Source organism: Prunus avium, chromosome 5 (genome assembly GCF_965620075.1).
Source record: "Prunus avium chromosome 5, drPruAviu1.hap1.1, whole genome shotgun sequence".
Lineage (NCBI taxonomy): Eukaryota > Viridiplantae > Streptophyta > Magnoliopsida > Rosales > Rosaceae > Prunus > Prunus avium.
Window position 1 is genome coordinate 14407515 of NC_142288.1, and position 19097 is coordinate 14426611.

The window sequence follows — 19097 nt, forward strand, 5'->3', positions numbered from 1 at the left end:
GAGATTGTGACTTGAGTATGAGAAGTGCCACTGGTAGAGGGCGGAGGGCCCTGTGGACGTTGAGTGGCCATGACCGCAGTTTCTGGAGTACTGGGCATGGTCAGTCGTTGTTGAGCTTTGCGACGTACATATGCAAAGGTTTGGTTAAAGTCTAGTTTGGGATCTTTGCGCAGGATTTCCCTCTGGACTTGATCAAATTGAGGGTCGAGCCCGGCAAGAAAAAGGTGAACACGAAGATGATCTAGTTCTGTCTAACGTTCAGTCACGTCGGCGTCGCAGTGCATGTGATTTAGAGTGCGGTGATCAATCTCCCGAAAGATGATCTGTAGCTGACTGTAGTATTTGTGGACAGGTGCATCATTCTGTTTAATGGTGAACGCCCGTTTGTTGAGATCAAAAAGGAAAGTTTCATCCCTACCATCAAAGTAGGTTTTCTTCACAGCATCCCAGATTTCTTTGGCGGTACTTAAACGGATGAAACGACTCATCAGGTCAGGAGACATGGAGTCGATGAGCCACCCTTTAACTCGAAAGTTCTCCGTACACCATTTGCTGTAGGTGGAGGAGAGCTTAGAAGGTTGCAGGGCGTCGCCGGTTAGGTACCCCAATTTTTCGCGGGCAGCAATTCGCATCTCCATGACTTGAGGCCATAAAGCATAATTAGTCTCTGTCAAGATGATGTTGGAAGGAAATGGAGTGTTGTCACTATGAATAGTAACAATTTGGGAGGATGGTAGAGTGGAGTCGGTGGCTTTGGAAGATGAGACAATATCCATGGCAGCGGAAGGATTTAAGAATAAGAGAAAAGTATGTGTTTAGGGTTTTGTGATAAGAGGATATGAGGATTTGGGTATGAAGATCTAAATCTGAAGCTGTAAATATGAGGAATTTGATTTAGGGTTTGGGTGTGAAGAAATTTGATATGAGATTTAAAGACAACTGATGATCGATTGCTCTGATACCATGCTAAAATATGAATATGGTTTGAATGTATTAGGTTAACTTTATTCTTCTCCATAAAGAGGTATATATAAGAGTTTACATGAGTGCTTTACAAGGAATTAGATACAGTAAAGAATTAGGAAAATATCTCCTAATTATACAATGATTTATCAATTATATTAAGGCTTTTTATCACAAATGGTCCTTCACGTTTACGAAATTATCACGAATGGTCCTTGAGGTTTTTTTGTGACACTAATAGTCCTTAACGTTTGGGATTTTTATCGCAAATGGTCCCTGCCGTTATAAATTCTGTTAAGTGTGACGTGGCAGATATGTGGAGCCCACATGTCCAATCACATTGTGACATGTGGATAAAAAATAATTAAATAATTTTTAAAAAAAAAATCAAAATTCCATTTTTTTTTTTCTGCAACTTTTCATCCCCATTTTTTCTGGTGAAAAGCTCTACTGTTGTCTTACCGTCAACACGCAACTCTTGTCTCGGGTCTCCCACCCACTCAAAGTTGGAAGGAACAACTTTCGCCCTTGGCCTAAGGTAGATTCCTCTGTCGTTCGAATTGAACCCTGGAAACTACCTTTTGAAGTGAACCAAAATGAGTGGGATGGCTTTTTACGGATCTGTTTCAATAGGAAGAACAAAACGCTTGGCTCAATTTTTAGGCAGAAAAGTGTCATCAATTTGCTAGAGAAGAATTACAAGACCTTGCAGGGGGCTTAATCTTGCACTAGCCCAACAAGGTGCCTTGGAGGATACTAATGATGTGGTGGATTTTTCAGATGAGGACAGAGGGAGAAGAGATGGAGAGCAAAGGCAGAGGGGGAGAGAGATGGAGTAAGGAAGGGGGATGAAAAGTTGCAGAAAAAAAAAGGAATTTTCATTAAAAAAATTATTTAATTATTTTTTATCCACATGTTACAATGTGATTGGACATGTGGACTCCACTTATCTGCCACGTCACACTTAATTGAATTTATAACAGCAGGGATCATTTGTGATAAAAAGCCCAAACGTTAAGGACTATTAGTGTCACAAAAAAACCTTAAGGATCATTCGTGATAATTTCGTAAACGTGAAGGACCATTTGTGATAAAAAGCCTTATATTAAATAGGAAAGTAAATCCATTAATTAATCAAAGAAATAAATTTCCTTGATTAATTAGGAGACTCACGTCAACACAATCAACACACACAACTCTCTCAAACAGACTCAATGTCTTTAACACTTGAAAACCTCAAGCTTGAAACAACTTACCTTCCTGTCAAGATAACTGTTGGGGTCTTTTTCCGTCGGAAGGCTCATTCGGGCTTGTTGATTCTCGGACCACCATAGAGTGGTAGATCAAGCCTTCGTTGCCCCTTTTTCTGAGTTAGCGAGGACTAGGCCCAAAGCATCCCGAGGGAGAAGCATGTCCCAGGGGAGTACTTTGTTCTTCTTCCAGTGACTGCGTATTTGGTGCTGACGTTTTCGGCAGCTTGACGAAGAGTTGAAGATGACTTGCTAATGTTTTCGGCAGCTTGATGAAGAGTTAAAGATGACTTACTGATGTTGATATGAAATTATATGAGCTTGGCATGAGAGCTTGGAGTGTGGGAGCTAAAGATCCACAAGTTTAGCAAATGAGAATGCATGTGCTTGGCTTGGTGTTGGATATGCTTGAGTTTGGGTGTTGATAATTTGTTGTTTGTGGGTATGATGTTTATAGCTTGGAAGTAAGGGAAAACTTGGAGTAATGCTTGGTGAGGCTTTATGAATTTAAGAGTTTCAAGAGAAGGATAATGGGAGGAAAAGCTTGAGGTTTGAAGGTTATGGTGTTTATAGCTTGGAAGGAAGGAACGTGGTTTGATGGTTGCTGGGGTGCTTGAGCAACCAAGAGGTGTTGGTCGATGCATCCCAGCAGCCAAAGGATGAAGGTTGATGGTTGGGATGGCCGCTAGAACGCTTGCAGCAGCTGAAAGGAGGAAGGAAGATGAGTTCTCATGGTTGCTGAGAAGCTTGCAGCCACCAAGAGAGACTGATTTTGCCCAACAAATGACTCCCAATTTATAGAGGGTGAGGGTTTTCCTTTATTTCCAATAGGCAAAGAGAGTTGCTGGAACCAGCCTATTTCCAATGGGTAAAAGGGAGCGCTAGGGCATGCTATTTTCCAACAGGCGAAGCTAGGTACCATAAACTGATTATTTCCTATGGGTAAAAGGAAGCGCTGGAAATGGCTTGTTTCCAGTGGGTAATAGGAAGTGCTGAAAAAGGCTTGTTTCCAATGGGTAAAGCTAGGCATTTGGAAAACGACTATTTCCTATGGGTAAAAGGAAGTGCTAGAAAAATATCTCAAATTGGAGAACTCTAAGTAATGGGCTTGGACTTTGGTGCTCCCAAGTAGCTAGAGCATCAAAGTCTCCATTATCCAAGAGCTTTCATGGGCCTTGTGGACCTCCGTAACCTTCCACACCACAATCCCTCGTGCAAGCCCCGTAAACCACATGACTTGGGTTCATGTGAGCTTGATAGATGATTGACATATGAAAAATGTATTATTGGCTTCGCATGGCATGGACACTATTATTTATTTAATTAATTAATACACAAAATACAACTTGGATTAACGCATGACCAACATTTTATGTTATTTTGGGCTTTAAATGTCTTTGGGCTTCTCGTGACTTTTTTGGGCCTCAACAATAACCAGTTGACAACTCTTGATTGTTATCTTTTTATTTTTATGCTCTGCCAACACTTGGTATCTTTTTATTGTTATCTTTTTGGAATTTGGTTTTCGAGATTTTCTAAAATATTGAATTTATGAAATAGGGATTGTGTGGTTTTGAAGAATGTTGAATATGTGGAATTGGGATTGCGTGGTTTTGAAGTTTTGAAGAATGTTGAATATGTGGCTGGTGGTGAGGTGAGGAGGGGAGGTCAGTTCGTGGTGTTGGGTGGGTGGTCTGGTGGTTGTTTGTTGGGCTTGTTTTTTTCTTCTAATTTTTTGTTTTTATTTTTACTTTTATTATTTTTGACTTAACTGTGTTAACTTAGAGTTAAGTGAGCGTCCAAGTGTCAATAATTAGCTAAGGGATAGAGAAGTCAATTTACAAAGGGGTAAATTTATCTTTAAAATTTTTGAATATAAAGTGGGTGGAGAAAGAGAATAAGTGGGTGGAGAATTCAGAGCATGTATTTAGGTAAAGCACGCTGTGCTGTCTTTTCAATTTAAGAGTCCAGCCTCCTTGACCTTGTAGCTTTGAACAGAGTCAATGAGCGTCTCTTTCAATTCATGATTATTTTTATTTAGGGAGCTTTAGTAATATACCCAAAATAGGGGCTGAAATTATAAAAAAAAAAACCCTACATGGAATGCACTTTAGAAACACACCCAAAAACCATTTACTACATATGAAATTAGTATTGAAGTTCCTATAAATTACATCTCTGCCATTGATTAACTTAAAACAAGCCCAAAACAAAATTCCTAAAAAAACCCAAAACAAGCCCAATGAGCCCATATCAAATTTTTTTGAAAAAACCCAAACTTAAAATAATAAAAAATTAAAAAATCAGAAAACCAAGGGTTTGTCCCCACGGCCCTTCATTCTCCATCAAACCTCCACAAACCATGTCATAGAAGTGCATTGTTAATACCATGTCATAAAAGTACATTGTTAATACCATGTCATAAAAGTGCATTGTTAATACCATGCTATAGAAGTGCTTTGTTAATACCATGCTATAGAAGTACATTGTTAATACCATTTCATAGAAAAACATTGTTAGTACCATTTCATTCAAAAAAAACATTGTTAATACCATTCCATACAAATAAAAACATTGTTAATACCATTTCATACAAAAAAACCATTATTAGTACCATTTCATACAAAAAACATTGTTAATACCATTTCATACGAAAAACATTGTTAATACCATTTGATACAAAAAACATTGTTAATACTATTTCATACAAAAAACCCAAAAAAGCCTAGCAAGACATCCGATATCCTTTGCAGAAACCACCTCCAATTGTCTACAGTTTCACCAAATACAATTGCAAAGGCAAAAGGAAAAACCTCTACAAGAAAAAAAAGTACACTGTTAATACTATGTCGTAGAACTATATTCCTAGTAAAAATCACATTCTACATATCATAAACTTCAAGTGCATAGCTATATATAGAGCAAAATATAGAGCATGCTTTGTTACTAAAAATCTGTTAATACTATCTCATAGAAGTACACTGTTAATACTATGTCATAGAAATCAACTCAGTTGCAGGGTATGAACAGTATCACAACTGTTCATACCACTTACTGGAAGTTAACAACTATATCATTTCATTTGTATAATAGGTACGATAAAAGTTTACAACTCCATACCACTCAAAATCAACTACATCATTTCATTTGCATAATTAATTGATCCTTCATTACTCCACATACCATAAATATTGAATCGGAGTGGCTCCCACACATACTGCTCATCATCATTGTGCTTGGTGGTAACAATGACCTTATCTGCAACAAGAGAAGCACCAGCAGCCAAGGCTTCCATAAATTCCTTGGTGCCAGACCTTTCAATGGTACCAAGGATGTTCACCAAATCTGACAACAAGAAATAAGAACAAAATAATTAAGCATAATAGAATAATTGGAACAACACAGATAACAATCATAAGCCCAAAGCGCATAATTGATAAGCTGAAATAGTATATAGAATTTGAATAGTCTGCTATTTCACTACAAACTACAGGGATAATATGAAACCATTCACTCCCCGAGTCAAAATTTCAATAGATATATGCTGAACCAATAAGAGAAAAACATAGATTTTCTAAATTGAACTAAGAAATCTACAGGGCAGAAAAAGCAAAGAAACTCCATATAGTAGATCAATAGAGGAAAATAAAAAGAGGATATCTTGTTTTTCATTCAATAGTAAGCTCTATGGGTTAAGTCGCAGCGCATTGTGCTACACTCGGGTTAGAGATGCATATTTAGCAAGCATTTCATACCGAAAATAGTAAATTTGATCATCCAAGAAATTAATATAGGTCTTTGCAGTCATCAAATAAGTTCATGTGTATAACAGATTCTAGAAACTTATTGCTTCAAATGAGAAATTGGTTTGGTTTCATAACGCAGAAAGCAATTCCTTATAGCTAAATCTTACAGCCAAATCAAAATGACTAGTGCTACTACATCAAACATGAAACAAGTGAGCCAGCCTCACGCACTTGGGTACAAGCTCCTACATGGATTAAACTGAACAACAACTACAGATGAGAGACAACAATGCATGAATTTTCTGCCAACACATATGACCAATTCAAAATCAACCAACACCAGATAGCAAACTAAAATTCAAAGAACACCTACAAATTGTTTTTAAAAAAAAAATCCATTTTCCACATTTAAACCAGAGATAGAGAAAAAGAGAAAAATCAAATCAAATAGGAGATAGAGAAAAAGAGAAAAATCAAATCAAATAGGCAATGCATGTTTTTCAATAGGTAGGTCCTCAACCTCATTACCAATTTTTTGATCTCTGTCATGTCATTCTTCAACATGAAAAATTGAAACCTTCCTTCCACACAAATTAATACGCACTTGAAGTGAAGAAACAAACTCACTAGAAACTTGTCATGTCATGCTTACATAACTCATTAAAATAGATTGCTTGGTCAAATAAGCTAATGTTTAAAATAAGTTGTTGAAACGATCATAAACTACAACATAAAAGTTAACGTGTTCAAATCTCTAACCTAAGCCATACAAACTAAGTAGTTGAATTTAAAATGTTCACAAGCCAAACACAAACAGAAAACACAACAATTCATACAATAAACACTAGAAAATATTGAAATGAGCAATCAACATAAGAATAAACGGTGAAAATACGTACATCAGAGGCGTCACTGATGAGCTTCTTCAATGGCGGCCGCAGAGAGGAAGAGGAAGCGGCAACCCCTCTGGCTCTGGAAAAATCGTCGTCGCATCTGCAAACAAGATATCCGGGTTGAAAATCGAGAACACAAGACGGATCTGGCCATTTTGGAATATATTGTCGGTGGAAATCGGCGATCCGTCGGGGTTGGAGCATGCGAAAGAGAAATCGTCTTCATCTTCTTTCTTCTTGCAATCACCATCAGCGTCGGCGTTCTGAACACCTTCATCCGGAAATTGACACCTCAAATCTACAGAGTAGCCACAGAACTCAGCGAGCTTAACCATTAGCTCTGTTCATATCGAAAAAATAGAAATTAGCACGAAATTCAACGAAGAAACTGAAATCAAGTCGAAATTCAAGTTAATTAAGCAAAACTCAAAAGGGAAATAACGAATTGAAGCAGATGGAACAAACTTGCAAAAGAAATGGAGGCATCAACGACGAGAACACGTGTGAGGCCACCGACGTAACGGAGATTGTCGTCAGTCTTGTGTTGGTCCATGGCTCTGAGACTGTTTGGTTTACTTTGAAGGCAAAGAGAGGGAAGAAGGGAGAGAACAGAGGAGAGATGTGGGTTTGAAGGAGGAGAGGGGCTTGAGGCTTCAGACCTCAGGGAGTGGTTTTGTTTAATTTTAATGTTCTCTGCATTCTATAGATTCTAAACGAGATCCAAAACTAATTTAATGCTAAAAAGGGTAATAAAGGTTTTTGATCTTATTAATTAAATTAAAAAATATACAATTGTTGATTTTTGGGTTTATTTTGGGTGTGTTTATATATAATGAATGGTATAGGGTATATTTATAGTTTTATGTCTAGGAATGGGTATTTCACTAAATTTCTATTTTATTTATGATGTGGTGTATGGGCCCATACTTTCGAGTTTAAATGGACACAAAAACTACCCTTTCAATTTTGAATCTTTTTAGTTTTTTTTTTTTTTATGGTTTACTTTCAAATAACACTACTATATATGTCAACTAGGTAAGATTGCTACATACATTGAGATGTGTTTCCTAAAGTAATAGGTCTTACTGGAAACCATTGGAATCCTAACACGAGGCTTTATACGCATTTAGTCTATTTGATTTGAGATTTAATTTGACTATAGAAGGATTTAAAAGAGTGCTAGTGTTATATGAAATCTTTTATGATATTATATATTTCTGAGACATCACGCGTGTGTGCAATTCAAAATGAGAGCAGAGCTTGCTAAGAATGCTGATGATGATCATAGCGAAATTATTATCTTCATTGTGCATATGATGATAGGGAAGATACAATAAACATGTGAATTTTTTCTAGTCAACAATTCCAGCCTTCCGGTAGCTTTCAATGGAATCAATGAGAGTTTCCTCCACAGGCCGGAAAGTCCAACCCAACCTCTGCAATTTTTCCGAACTGAGGTACTCTTTTTCTTCCTCTGTGTGGGTAAGACTGGCAATACAAAGGCAAGGCATCTCAGTAAACATCAACATGGATGGTTAAGGCGCACAAACTGAGAGGTGAAGAAAAATATTGGAGGGTTAGAAAAACTTACATCTTGGGATAGCTGTAGTTAGGATATGCAGGCCTCAAGTACTTCTCCACCACCTCCTCTGTACCGATAGCGTGCGATGTGCATAAATATCTCTCTCCGGCCTCAGACTTGTTGTATGCAAGAAGCTGTGCTTCAGCCAAATCACGAACATCCACGAACGTCCAGTAATTGTATCCCAATGACTCAACCCCACCTGCAGACTCACAGTATCAGACTAAGCTTGTTTATTTATATAAATTTGAAACAAACAAGTATGATATGATATGATATAGAGCTAAGTAGATAGAGATACCTTTTACAGTCCCAACTAGCAGAAGGCTACTGGAATTCAAATTGGATTGCAAAATTGGCCCCAAAATGACAGAAGGACAAACAGTTACAACCTCAAGTTCATTTCTTTTTCCAAACTCCAAAGCCTGTCTTTCTGCTTCTGTTTTTGAAAGATAGTACCATTTCTGGAACACAAAATTAATGGTCTGGCTTCAGCATAAAAGTAAAGTTCTTCATCCACCAAATGTAAGTCAAAATGGACAATTACCTTGGTCGTTTTAATATATTCAGGAACAGACCAACAGGTTTCGTCCTTGACTTGACCCTTAGGCCAGTCAGGGTTCATAACAATAGCAGCTATGGAGGACACAACAACAACTCTCTTCACTTTGGCTTCGACGCAAGCCTTAAGTACATTAAGCGTTCCCGTTACAGCTGGTTCAAGAAACTCCTGCAAGGAGCAGGACAGATTGAATTATCATAGTAAATATAAACAGCATAACCTGTATTTTGAGGTCTAAATACATATGACAATGGATTTATATTTTAAGAAAATTAATTAATTAATTAAATATAATAGTCTTGCCTCAGGATCTGCAACACTATGAGCAGCTGGTACAGGACTGGCAACATGGAAGACTCCAGTGCATCCTTCAACAGCCGCACCCAGAGAGTCGTAGTCCAACAAATCTGCCTTGAACAGTTTCAAGTTCTCTGATGCTTTCTCAAGCTTGTTCAAGTGAGCATACTTGCTGTCCCCTGCACATCAATACTCATCTTTTATAAATTATATATATATATATATATATATATAAACCCACTAAGAGAAGAGAAGAGAAGAGAAGAGAGAGACTGGCCTGGCTGTCTGACTGTTCCATGAACAACATAGTCCTTTGAAAGAAGAAGGTTAACGACCCAAGAGGCTGCAAATCCTCCAGCCCCAGTCACGCATACTTTTTCTTTCTCACCCGCCATCTATAATCTATGTATGTCTATGTATTATTAGCTGCTGCTATGACTTGTTGTTTCCCTTCATTCTATCTACCTGTCTATGCCTATCTATATATAATTAGTTATGCTCTTTTTTTTGTCTGAATTTCAACGACCTTAGTTAATGCATTTCTCGCATTGCGACTTTGTTTTTTATTTTTATGACACAGGGCCCAAGAGTGCATCGCGACTTTGTTGCCTTGTTTACTTCGCACACTGGTTTTTTAAATTAATTTTATAAATATTCATGCAAGAATGTACACCATACAAATATAGACAAAATTAGCACTGGAAATAATATGAATTTACAATATGAGAATATAAATAAATCTGACGACAGAATATTAATTTTTTGTTTATTTTTTGTTTTTTGTTTTTCGTTTTTGCCGAGAGAATTTTATTGTCCCTATTCTTAATTAATCCACAAAACCATAGGACTCGGTATGCGGTTGAAGCTAGCTGAGCTTTCTTTGTCATCCATTATTAGAAGATTCTAATTGAAAGAGTCCAAATAATTGTGCCGTATCATCATTCATTATTGAAACCTAATCAACAACAAATTTCACTAAATAAGAATAGCAACATAAACACCTTATCTAATTGGTAACTAAAACTCGAACAAGTCAAAGAATAGCAACATAAAGGCTAAAGCCAAAGCACTATACTCTCCCAACAAATAGAAAAGATAACATAAAAGATATGAAGTATAAGAATAACTATCATTAGCTAAAGACAGAAACGTAACATATATAATAGGGTGGACTCCAAGCTAATTGCAACAAGCCAAACTTTCCTCTTTGTAAGATGGGTTCAGGGCATGTAGTATCTTTTCAATCTAAGATTCCAGCCTTTTTGTAGCTTTCAACAGAGTCAATGAGCGTCTCCTTCAATGGCCGGACACTCCAACCCAGCCTCTGCAGTTTCTCATTACTCAACCGCTGCTGTTCTTCTACTTCAATAAAGCTGCCAAAACATACATGTGCATAACAAATTAGTTTAAAAGAAAATCGTAACAACAGAAATCACAGTCAGTCAGTTCTACTTTTGGATTGCATGACCATGATGATCAAGAAAGTAACATACAGAATTTGAAAAGTCCCTCAAGAATCAAAGGGAAACTTTACTTCTTAGGATAATTGTAGTCAGGATAAATGCTCCTCAGCTCCTCAACGAGATCTCTTGACTTGATATAGTGGGCGGTGCACATGTATCTTCCTTCAGCCTCAGGCTTCTCATACGCCAGAAGGACTGCTTGAGCTACATCCCGCACATCAACTATCATTCGGACCTTGTTTTCCAACCCTTCTGCATGGATACATTGCTAAACTCAGTTAATATAGACACCAGAGATAATGAACGGGGGATAAACCTGGATTCTGTTTCATAAAAACTGAAATGGAGCCAAATACATATACACTAGCCTAGACAATTACTGAAGGATGCGTTTACTACACCAACTACCTATCTATACATTTGTAGATTCTAAAGCAATAGAATTAGTTATGCTCCATGTGGTTATGTCAAAAGTAAGTACCTTTCAAAAGCTCGATGAGGACCAAGGTACTTGTATTTACAGTGGACTGCAGAATTGGCCCCAAAATAAGTGTAGGACAAATAGTTACCAAGTCAAGCCCATTTCTTCTTGCAAACTCCAGAGCCTCCCATTCTGCTAAAGTTTTTGAAAGACTATACCAATTCTGGAAAATTAAACAAAGAACTAGACAGTCAACATACAAATGCAAATCACTTGCATTAGAGTGCACAGACAATGCTTCATAATTGTTAAACTGGTAACACATAAGAAAGTGATATAATCACACTAGAATAACTTTAAGAGTTTGCATAGCTAGACGACAAGATCACACCAATGGATTTGCTTCATTCTAAATTTCTACGATAGTGAAAAGGTTCTGGATGAGACTATGAGCTAAAGTTGCAGAACTGCTCAAGATAATTTTTCAACAGCATTGCATCTCATAGGCCTAATAAAAAGCATGATTTGACCATTTTATGAAGTTGTGTTTTTCTAATAAATTTTAGTCCAAATTTGGATTTCAATTTAAACAATAGTTTGTCATGATTCTAAAACATATGCAGTTTTAGAATTTTGGTGGTCATTCTCAAAACCTCCTGTTTTTTTGGTAAATTCCTTTATTTTTATTTTCCTGTTTTAGTGGGGATTAATGATATTGCTTTAGGATTTCTAACTCTACAGATGAGAACTCAAGACACTTATAGTCTATCGACAACAGTCCTTCATTATTATTGACTAAAGAATAGAGTTTCCTTTCTTTTATTCCTATTTTATTGGCATTTGCTCTTGGAATCCTTGGTGAAGAATCAACAAATCCTAGCATGACCCTAGAGGAAAGTTGTGTATATGTGTCCCTGTTTGTTGGTTCTACTGCAAGTCGCGTTGATCACCAAGACCATGAGTTCATTATACAATTATAGGGAGCTGCTATGGGACTCCTAGGTAGTCATCATGCACTCGTCCCTAATGAAAAAGATCACAGATTTTCGAGTGTAGGATGACGATTTTGGAATGCTAATAAAAATTCCCTAAATACATACATTAATTGAATACCTCAGTTTTTCTGCAGTATTCCTTATCCGACCAACAAGTTTCATCCAACAATTGACCTTCAGACCACCTAGGATTCATGATCACAGCAACAACAGAGGACACAAAAACAACCCGTTTGACTTTTGCTTCAAGGCATGCTTTAAGTACATTAAGTGTTCCCTTCACGGCAGGTTCAACAACTTCTACCTGGAAAAATAGTACAACAAGATGCAGGAGAATATAAGCATTAATTTGGTATGCATATCTTAGCACATTCAAATTATTTGAGTATGAAGCATGAACGTATACTATACAAGTGAGCAACGGCAATGAAGATAGAAATGGTTGTAAATAGTTTGGCACCCCTTCAGTGCCCTAATCAATGACATAACTTAGAACCACTTATATGAGACTCACTAAATGATTTAACTTAGCAACCATAGAAACTGAGTGTAGTAATTAATCTATTGCAAGTGAGATCGAGCATGAAGGGGATGAATTGGAGAGATTATTGCCTCAGGATTTGGCACAGTGGTGGAGGGGACTGGACTAGCAACATGAAACACTCCGTCGCATCCTAGAATCGCTGCACAAAGGGACTCATAGTCCAACAAGTCGGCTTTGAATAGTTTAAGGTTCTCAGATGCCTTGTCAAGTTTTTTCAAGTGGGCGTACTTGTCATTGCCTGCATGCACAATACAGTAATGTCACTAATTCCACATTAGTAGAGCAATTTCCAACATTCTTTACTAGCTAGTGGAGAACAATGCTTGCTGAATCAAGAAATTTATTGATGTTTGCATTATTAAGCTTATGTAAGCATCAGATAATGAAAAGAAAAATGCAGCCAACCCATTGGAACTTGAAACTGATAACAAAATCACCATTTTGTTTTTGTTTAAGTAAGCATCAGATAATGAAAAGAACACCAATTTATTGATATGAGATGACACAAAATGCAAAGGCATCAGCTTTTAAGCACAAAGTTGGGTTGACCAAAGATGGCAGCCCAAATTTGCCTAATATTTAATCTGCATAAACGAGATCTAGCTTAACAGATTTATTATATGATGATGGAACAGTAGAGACTTGAGTAACAATCACATAATTATACAGTAAACAATAAACTTGAACATAATTTCTTAGCTAAAGCAAGAAAGAAAGAAAGAAAGAGCAGGGAAGGAACGTTAGTGGAATTTGTATATAATTACTGGGGTCTCTAACGGTGCCGTGGACAGTGCAATCCTGGGAAAGCAGAAGCTTAACGACCCACGACGCAACGAACCCGCCAGCCCCTGTTACACAGTACCTTCCCTTCTCAACCGTCATTTTTATTCAAACAACTCTCTCTGTTCCCTCTCTCTCTCTCTCTTAATTGACCCTGAGTCGGTCTGGCTTCTTCTCGCGGGCTTGGAGCCAGACATTACACGCAGATATCAAGGGCTTCCTAAGATTACACGTCATTTGTTTCTTTCTCTTTTTTTCGTATTAGTTTTTTTTTCTTTTCTCTGGTCATCCCAAAATGGTATGGTTTAAAAAAGTTGACACTGGACCAAAATTTGATCAGAATCTTTTATCGTAGTCAATTTTTCGAATTGAAAATTTTCCTTTGAAATTTCGGCAGGTCTACTTTGTTTCTTATGATATCTCCCAAATTGTATTTAACTTGTTAAATACTTCTACATCTTTAACTACATTATAAAGAGTTCTCCAAAAAAAAAAAAAATCCTACATTATCAAGAACAACATACTTTCAAATTTTACATAAAAACCAAGGTTCTAAATATCTTGGACAATTCATAAACAAGAATTCATATGGAAGATGAGAAGAAGATGGTGTTGGAAAAGTTGGCTCACATAAAGATACAATAAATGAAGGGTGGCAAGCTGCTGGAAAACTAAGAGAGCATTTAAGGACAATTGTTGACTTGTTTCAGGGAGTACCTACTCTATGGTTCTATATAGGGTGGCTGAACATGCAGCCATTAATGTCTAGCCTTTGGTCTGCCCAACCTGTTGTCAATGTCAGGTAATTAAGGGGAGAACGTGGGAGAAAAGATAAAGCCTTCTCCACGGTCCAAAGGCTTGTGTATTAAAGGGAAGAGGAAGCAAGACAGAAACGTAACATATATAATAGGGTGGACTCCAAGCTAATTGCAGCAAGCCAAACTTTCCTCTTTGTAAGATGGGTTCAGAGCATGTAGTATCTTTTCAATCTAAGATTCCAGCCTTTTTGTAGCTTTCAACAGAGTCAATGAGCGTCTCCTTCAATGGCCGGACACTCCAACCCAGCCTCTGCAGTTTCTCATAGCTCAACCGCTGCTGTTCTTCTACTTCAATAAAGCTGCCAAAACATACATGTGCATAACAAATTAGTTTTAAAACAAAATCATAACAACAAGAATCACAGTCAGTTCTACTTTTGGATTGCATGACCATGATGATCAAGAAAGTAACATTTAGAATTTGAAAAGTCCCTCAAAAATCAAAGGGAAACTTTACTTCTTAGGATAATTGTAGCCAGGATAAATGCTCCTCAGCTCCTCCACGAGATCTCTTGCCTTGATATGGCGGGCTGTGCATATGTATCTTCCTTCAGCCTCGGGCTTCTCATACGCTAGAAGGACTGCTTGAGCTACATCCCGCACATCAACTATCATTCGGACCTTGTTTTCCAATGACTCATACCCTTCTGCATGGATACATTGCTAAACCCGGTTAATAAAGATACCAAAGATAACGAATGGGGGATAAACCTGGATTCTGTTTCATAAAAACTGAAATGGAGCCAAATACATATAAACTAGCCTAGACAATTACTGAAGGATGCGTTTACTACTCGAACTACCTATCTGTACATTTGTAGATTCTAAAGCAATAGAATTAGTTATGCGCCATGTGGTTGTGTCAAAAGTAAGTACCTTTCAAAAGCTTGATGAGGACCAGGGTACTTGCATTTACAGTGGACTGCAGAATTGGCCCCAAAATAAGTGTAGGACAAATAGTTACCAAGTCAAGCCCATTTCTTCTTGCAAACTCCAGAGCCTCCCATTCTGCTAAAGTTTTTGAAAGACTATACCAATTCTGGAAAATTAAACAAAGAACTAGACAGTCAACATACAAATGCAAATCACTTGCATTAGAGTGCACAGACAATGCCTCATAAATGTTAAACTGGTAACACATAAGAAAATGATATAATCACACTAGAATAACTTTAAGAGTCTGCATAGCTAGATGATAAGATCACACAAATGGATTTGCTTCATTCCAAATTTCTATGATAGTGAAAAGGTACTGGATGAAACTATGAGCTAAAGTTGCAGAATTGCTCAAGATAATTTTTCAACAGCATTGCATCTCGTAGGCCTAATAAAAAGCATGATTCTAAAACATATGTAGTTTTAGAATTTTGGTGGTCAATCTCAAAACCTCCTGTTTTTGGTAAATTCCTTTATTTTTAATTTCCTGTTTTAGTGGGGATTAATGATATTGCTTTAGGATTTCTAGCTCCACAGATGAGAACTCTAGACACTTATAGTCTATCGAAAACAGTCCTTCATTATTATTGACTAAAGAATAGAGTTTCCTTTCTTTTATTCCTATTTTATTGGCATTTGCTCTTGGAATCCTTGGTGAAGAATCAACAAATCCTAGCATGACCCTAAAGGAAAGTTGTGTATATGTGTCCCTATTTGTTGGTTCTACAGCAAGTCGCGTTGATCACCAAGACCATGAGTGGGACTCCTAGGTAGTCATCATGCACTCGTCCCTAATGAAAAAGATCACAGATTTCGAGTGTAGGATGACGATTTTGGAGTGCTAATAAAAATTCCCTAAATACATACATTAATTGAATACCTCAGTTTTTCTGCAGTATTCCTTATCCGACCAACAAGTTTCATCCAACAATTGACCTTCAGACCACCTAGGATTCATGATCACAGCAGAAACAGAGGACACAAAAACAACTCGTTTGACTTTTGCTTCAAGGCATGCTTTAAGTACATTAAGTGTTCCCTTCACGGCAGGTTCAATAACTTCTACCTGGAAAAATAGTACAACAAGATGCAGGAGAATATAAGCATTAATTTGGTAAGCATATCTTAGCACATTCAAATTATTTGAGTATGAAGTATGAACGTATACTATACAAGTGAGCAATGGCAATGAAATAGCAATGGTTATAAATAGTTTGGCACCTTTCCAGTGCCCTAATCAATGAAATAACTTAGAACCACTTATATGAGACTCACTAAATGATTTAACTTAGCAACCATAGAAACCGAGTGTAGTAATTAATCTATTGCAAGTGAGATCGAGTATGAAGGGGACGAATTAGAGAGATTATTGCCTCAGGATTTGGCACAGTGGTGGAGGGGACTGGACTAGCAACATGAAACACTCCGCCGCATCCTAGAATCCCTGCACGAAGGGATTCATAGTCCAATAAGTCGGCTTTGAATAGTTTAAGGTTCTCAGATGCCTTGTCAAGTTTTTTCAAGTGGGCGTACTTGTCATTGCCTGCATGCACAATACAGTAATGTCACTAATTCCACATTAGTAGAGCAATTTCCAACATTCTTTGCTAGCTAGTGGAAAACAATGCTTGCTGAATCAAGAAATTTATTGATGTTTGCATTATTAAGCTTATGTAAGCATCAGATAATGAAAAGAAAAATGCAGCCAACCCATTGGAACTTGAAACTGATAACAAAATCACCACTTTGTTTTTGTTTAAGTAAGCATCAGATAATGAAAAGAACACCAATTTATTGATATGAGATGACACAAAATGCAAAGGCATCAGCTTTGAAGCACAAAGTTGGGTTGAACAAAGATGGCAGCCCAAATTTCCTAATATTTAATCTGCATAAACGAGATCTAGCTTAACAGATTTATTATATGATGATGGAACAGTAGAGACTTGAGTAACAATCACATAATTATACAGTAAACAATAAACTTGAACATAATTTCTTAGCTAAAGCCAGCAAGAAAGAAAGAAAGAAAGAGCAAGAAAGGAACGTTAGTGGAGTTTGTATATAATTACTGGGGTCTCTAACGGTGCCGTGGACAGTGCAATCCTTGGAAAGCAGAAGCTTAACGACCCACGACGCAACGAACCCGCCAGCCCCTGTTACACAGTACCTTCCCTTCTCAAGCGCCATTTTATTCAAACAACTCTCTGTGTTCCCTGTTTCTCTCTCTCTCACTCTCTCTCTCTGTCAATCTTAACTGACCCTGAGTCGGTCTGGCTTGTTCTCGAGGGCTGGAGCCAGACTAAGACTACACGTCACATATCAAGAGCTTCCTAAGATTACACGTCATTTGATTCTTTCTCTTTTTTTTCGTATTAATTTTTTTTTTCTTTTCTCTGGTCATCCCAAAATGGTATGGTTTAAAAAAGTTGACGCTGGACCAAAATTTGATCAGAATCTTTGATGTTAGTCAATTTTTCGAATTGAAAATTTTCCTTTGAAATTTCGGCAGGTCTACTTTGTTTTTTATAGGGCTGTGCACGGGTCGAGTTGGGTCGGTTATGGGCCCAAACCGCACGCCGAATCGGGTCTTATCGGCAGGCCCAAATGCTAAATCGTGGACCTCTTTTTTAGGCCCATTTTCGACTTAAGTCGAAACCCGAATTGATCGGGCCGGGTTGGTTCGGTTCGGGTATTTGCCGAGGCCCAACAAAGGCAACAATTGAAGGCTTTTTTTTTTCTAAGTTTTCCAAGTCCATTCTGTTTTTTTGGTCAGATTTCAACAATTCAAGTTTTGACAGTTCTTGTATAGTTTTTCCAGTTTTGACAAATCTGCATATCTGAAGTTTTCATCATTCAAATACTTTAAAAAAACCTTAAAACCATAGCAAATCATCATCCACCACACATCTCCAAATACAGAAATTATTATTACAGTCCATAGCAAATTGTGAGAGTAATCTCAATCATAATTTGCATATTTGCAAAGTTCAAAAGAAAATCCAAATAAAAACTAATAAATTTCCATTACATATACACATACAATTCCATGAGTTGTTTCATATTCAAATCAGATTTGCACCTCTGCACAAAGAAAGAAAAACAGTTAGTAAACATATGCATTAATAACACAAAGAAACTACAAATTATAATTAATGTAGAAAAGAAAGAAAACTTTTTTCCACTTTTTCCAAAGCTTGGTAGAAATCTAACTCCTCCAATGTGGGTTCTTTGTAGTAGCTAAACTCCTCCGCCATTAACCAATCACTACAACAAATCAATGCCTCCACGGTTTTTGGAGTTAATGAACTCCTAAAGGGATCTACAACTCTCTTTCCCGTGCTAAAAGAACATTCTGAAGCCACAATTGATGCTTGGACAGCAAATACATCTTTTGCAACATTGGAAAGTATTGGAAATTTTGTAGCATTCTCCTTCCACCAATCAAGCAATTTGAACTCATCATTGGTAAGATTCACGGGAGGTTCCAATAGGTATTTATCAATCTCATTTCTTATCTCAACAACATCCTTATCTCTCTTTGACTTCAAGAACTTTTGTAACCTTGATGATTTAGTAACATCATTGTTCACATGCAATGATCCTTCACTCTCTACATTACCATGAAACACTTGGGCAGCAGCTGGATTTTGCTTTCTATAGTAATCATACAAATTGTGTAAAAGTGTCTTGATCTCCAATGACATGTCATTAACCCCATTTTCATCGGACATCAAGTCACCCAAGCAAAATTCCACATATTCCATCTTGTATCGAGGATCTAGAATAACCGCCACAAAGAATAACTTGTTGATGTTATTCACATTTCCCTAATATTTATCAAACT

At 37.2% G+C, this 19097-nt stretch overlaps 4 protein-coding genes across 5 annotated transcripts; all 4 read right to left on the minus strand.

Annotated features, from left to right (window-relative positions):
• Positions 1-4829: 4829 nt before the first annotated feature.
• On the minus strand, positions 4830-8003 carry LOC110758089 (uncharacterized). The gene is made up of 4 exons (XM_088253109.1): positions 7318-8003; positions 6859-7192; positions 5397-5558; positions 4830-5028 (listed from the first exon to the last, which is right to left on the minus strand). Exons 1-2 carry the CDS (start codon positions 7403-7405, stop codon positions 6885-6887), a joined length of 396 nt encoding a protein of 131 aa, XP_088109235.1. The 5' UTR covers positions 7406-8003; the 3' UTR covers positions 4830-5028; positions 5397-5558; positions 6859-6884.
• A 128-nt stretch (positions 8004-8131) lies between these two features.
• On the minus strand, positions 8132-9767 carry LOC110758034 (cinnamoyl-CoA reductase 1-like). Its single transcript, XM_021959817.2, has 6 exons — positions 9571-9767; positions 9300-9472; positions 8982-9164; positions 8736-8898; positions 8444-8636; positions 8132-8340 (listed from the first exon to the last, which is right to left on the minus strand). Exons 1-6 carry the CDS (start codon positions 9686-9688, stop codon positions 8205-8207), a joined length of 966 nt encoding a protein of 321 aa, XP_021815509.2. The 5' UTR covers positions 9689-9767; the 3' UTR covers positions 8132-8204.
• A 451-nt stretch (positions 9768-10218) lies between these two features.
• Positions 10219-13813, minus strand: LOC110758081 (cinnamoyl-CoA reductase 1-like). Of its 2 annotated transcripts, none has more exons than XM_021959873.2 (6): positions 13481-13807; positions 12785-12954; positions 12291-12476; positions 11238-11400; positions 10828-11008; positions 10219-10666 (listed from the first exon to the last, which is right to left on the minus strand). In XM_021959873.2, the coding sequence occupies exons 1-6, from the start codon at positions 13596-13598 to the stop codon at positions 10534-10536; spliced, it is 951 nt and encodes a 316-aa protein (XP_021815565.1). In that variant the 5' UTR covers positions 13599-13807; the 3' UTR covers positions 10219-10533. The 2 variants fall into 2 exon arrangements, with proteins under 2 accessions (XP_021815565.1, XP_021815566.1); XM_021959874.2 differs by having other exon boundaries at positions 10527-10666; positions 10787-11008; positions 13481-13813.
• Positions 13814-13981: 168 nt separating this feature from the next.
• Positions 13982-17585, minus strand: LOC110758080 (cinnamoyl-CoA reductase 1-like). Its single transcript, XM_021959872.2, has 6 exons — positions 17323-17585; positions 16624-16793; positions 16131-16316; positions 15191-15353; positions 14772-14961; positions 13982-14613 (listed from the first exon to the last, which is right to left on the minus strand). The coding sequence occupies exons 1-6, from the start codon at positions 17438-17440 to the stop codon at positions 14481-14483; spliced, it is 960 nt and encodes a 319-aa protein (XP_021815564.1). The 5' UTR covers positions 17441-17585; the 3' UTR covers positions 13982-14480.
• Positions 17586-19097: the final 1512 nt, after the last annotated feature.

Excerpts from the sequence above, each read along its gene's own strand:
- LOC110758034 (XM_021959817.2), bottom strand. The coding sequence starts at position 9,688 with ATGGCGGGTGAGAAAGAAAAAGTATGCGTGACTGGGGCTGGAGGATTT. Across the intron at positions 9,473-9,570 it reads TGGAACAGTCAGACAGCCAG|GGGACAGCAAGTATGCTCAC; the intron begins GCCAGTCTCTCT and ends ATTGATGTGCAG. Across the intron at positions 8,637-8,735 it reads GCTAGTTGGGACTGTAAAAG|GTGGGGTTGAGTCATTGGGA; the intron begins GTATCTCTATCT and ends GTGAGTCTGCAG.
- LOC110758081 (XM_021959873.2), bottom strand. The coding sequence starts at position 13,598 with ATGACGGTTGAGAAGGGAAGGTACTGTGTAACAGGGGCTGGCGGGTTC. Across the intron at positions 12,477-12,784 it reads CCACTGTGCCAAATCCTGAG|GTAGAAGTTGTTGAACCTGC; the intron begins GCAATAATCTCT and ends CTATTTTTCCAG. Across the intron at positions 10,667-10,827 it reads GACTACAATTATCCTAAGAA|CTTTATTGAAGTAGAAGAAC; the intron begins GTAAAGTTTCCC and ends ATGTTTTGGCAG.
- LOC110758080 (XM_021959872.2), bottom strand. The coding sequence starts at position 17,440 with ATGGCGCTTGAGAAGGGAAGGTACTGTGTAACAGGGGCTGGCGGGTTC. Across the intron at positions 16,794-17,322 it reads CGGCACCGTTAGAGACCCCA|GCAATGACAAGTACGCCCAC; the intron begins GTAATTATATAC and ends TTGTGCATGCAG. Across the intron at positions 16,317-16,623 it reads CCACTGTGCCAAATCCTGAG|GTAGAAGTTATTGAACCTGC; the intron begins GCAATAATCTCT and ends CTATTTTTCCAG.
- LOC110758089 (XM_088253109.1), bottom strand. The coding sequence starts at position 7,405 with ATGGACCAACACAAGACTGACGACAATCTCCGTTACGTCGGTGGCCTC. Across the intron at positions 7,193-7,317 it reads TGCCTCCATTTCTTTTGCAA|AGCTAATGGTTAAGCTCGCT; the intron begins GTTTGTTCCATC and ends CGATATGAACAG.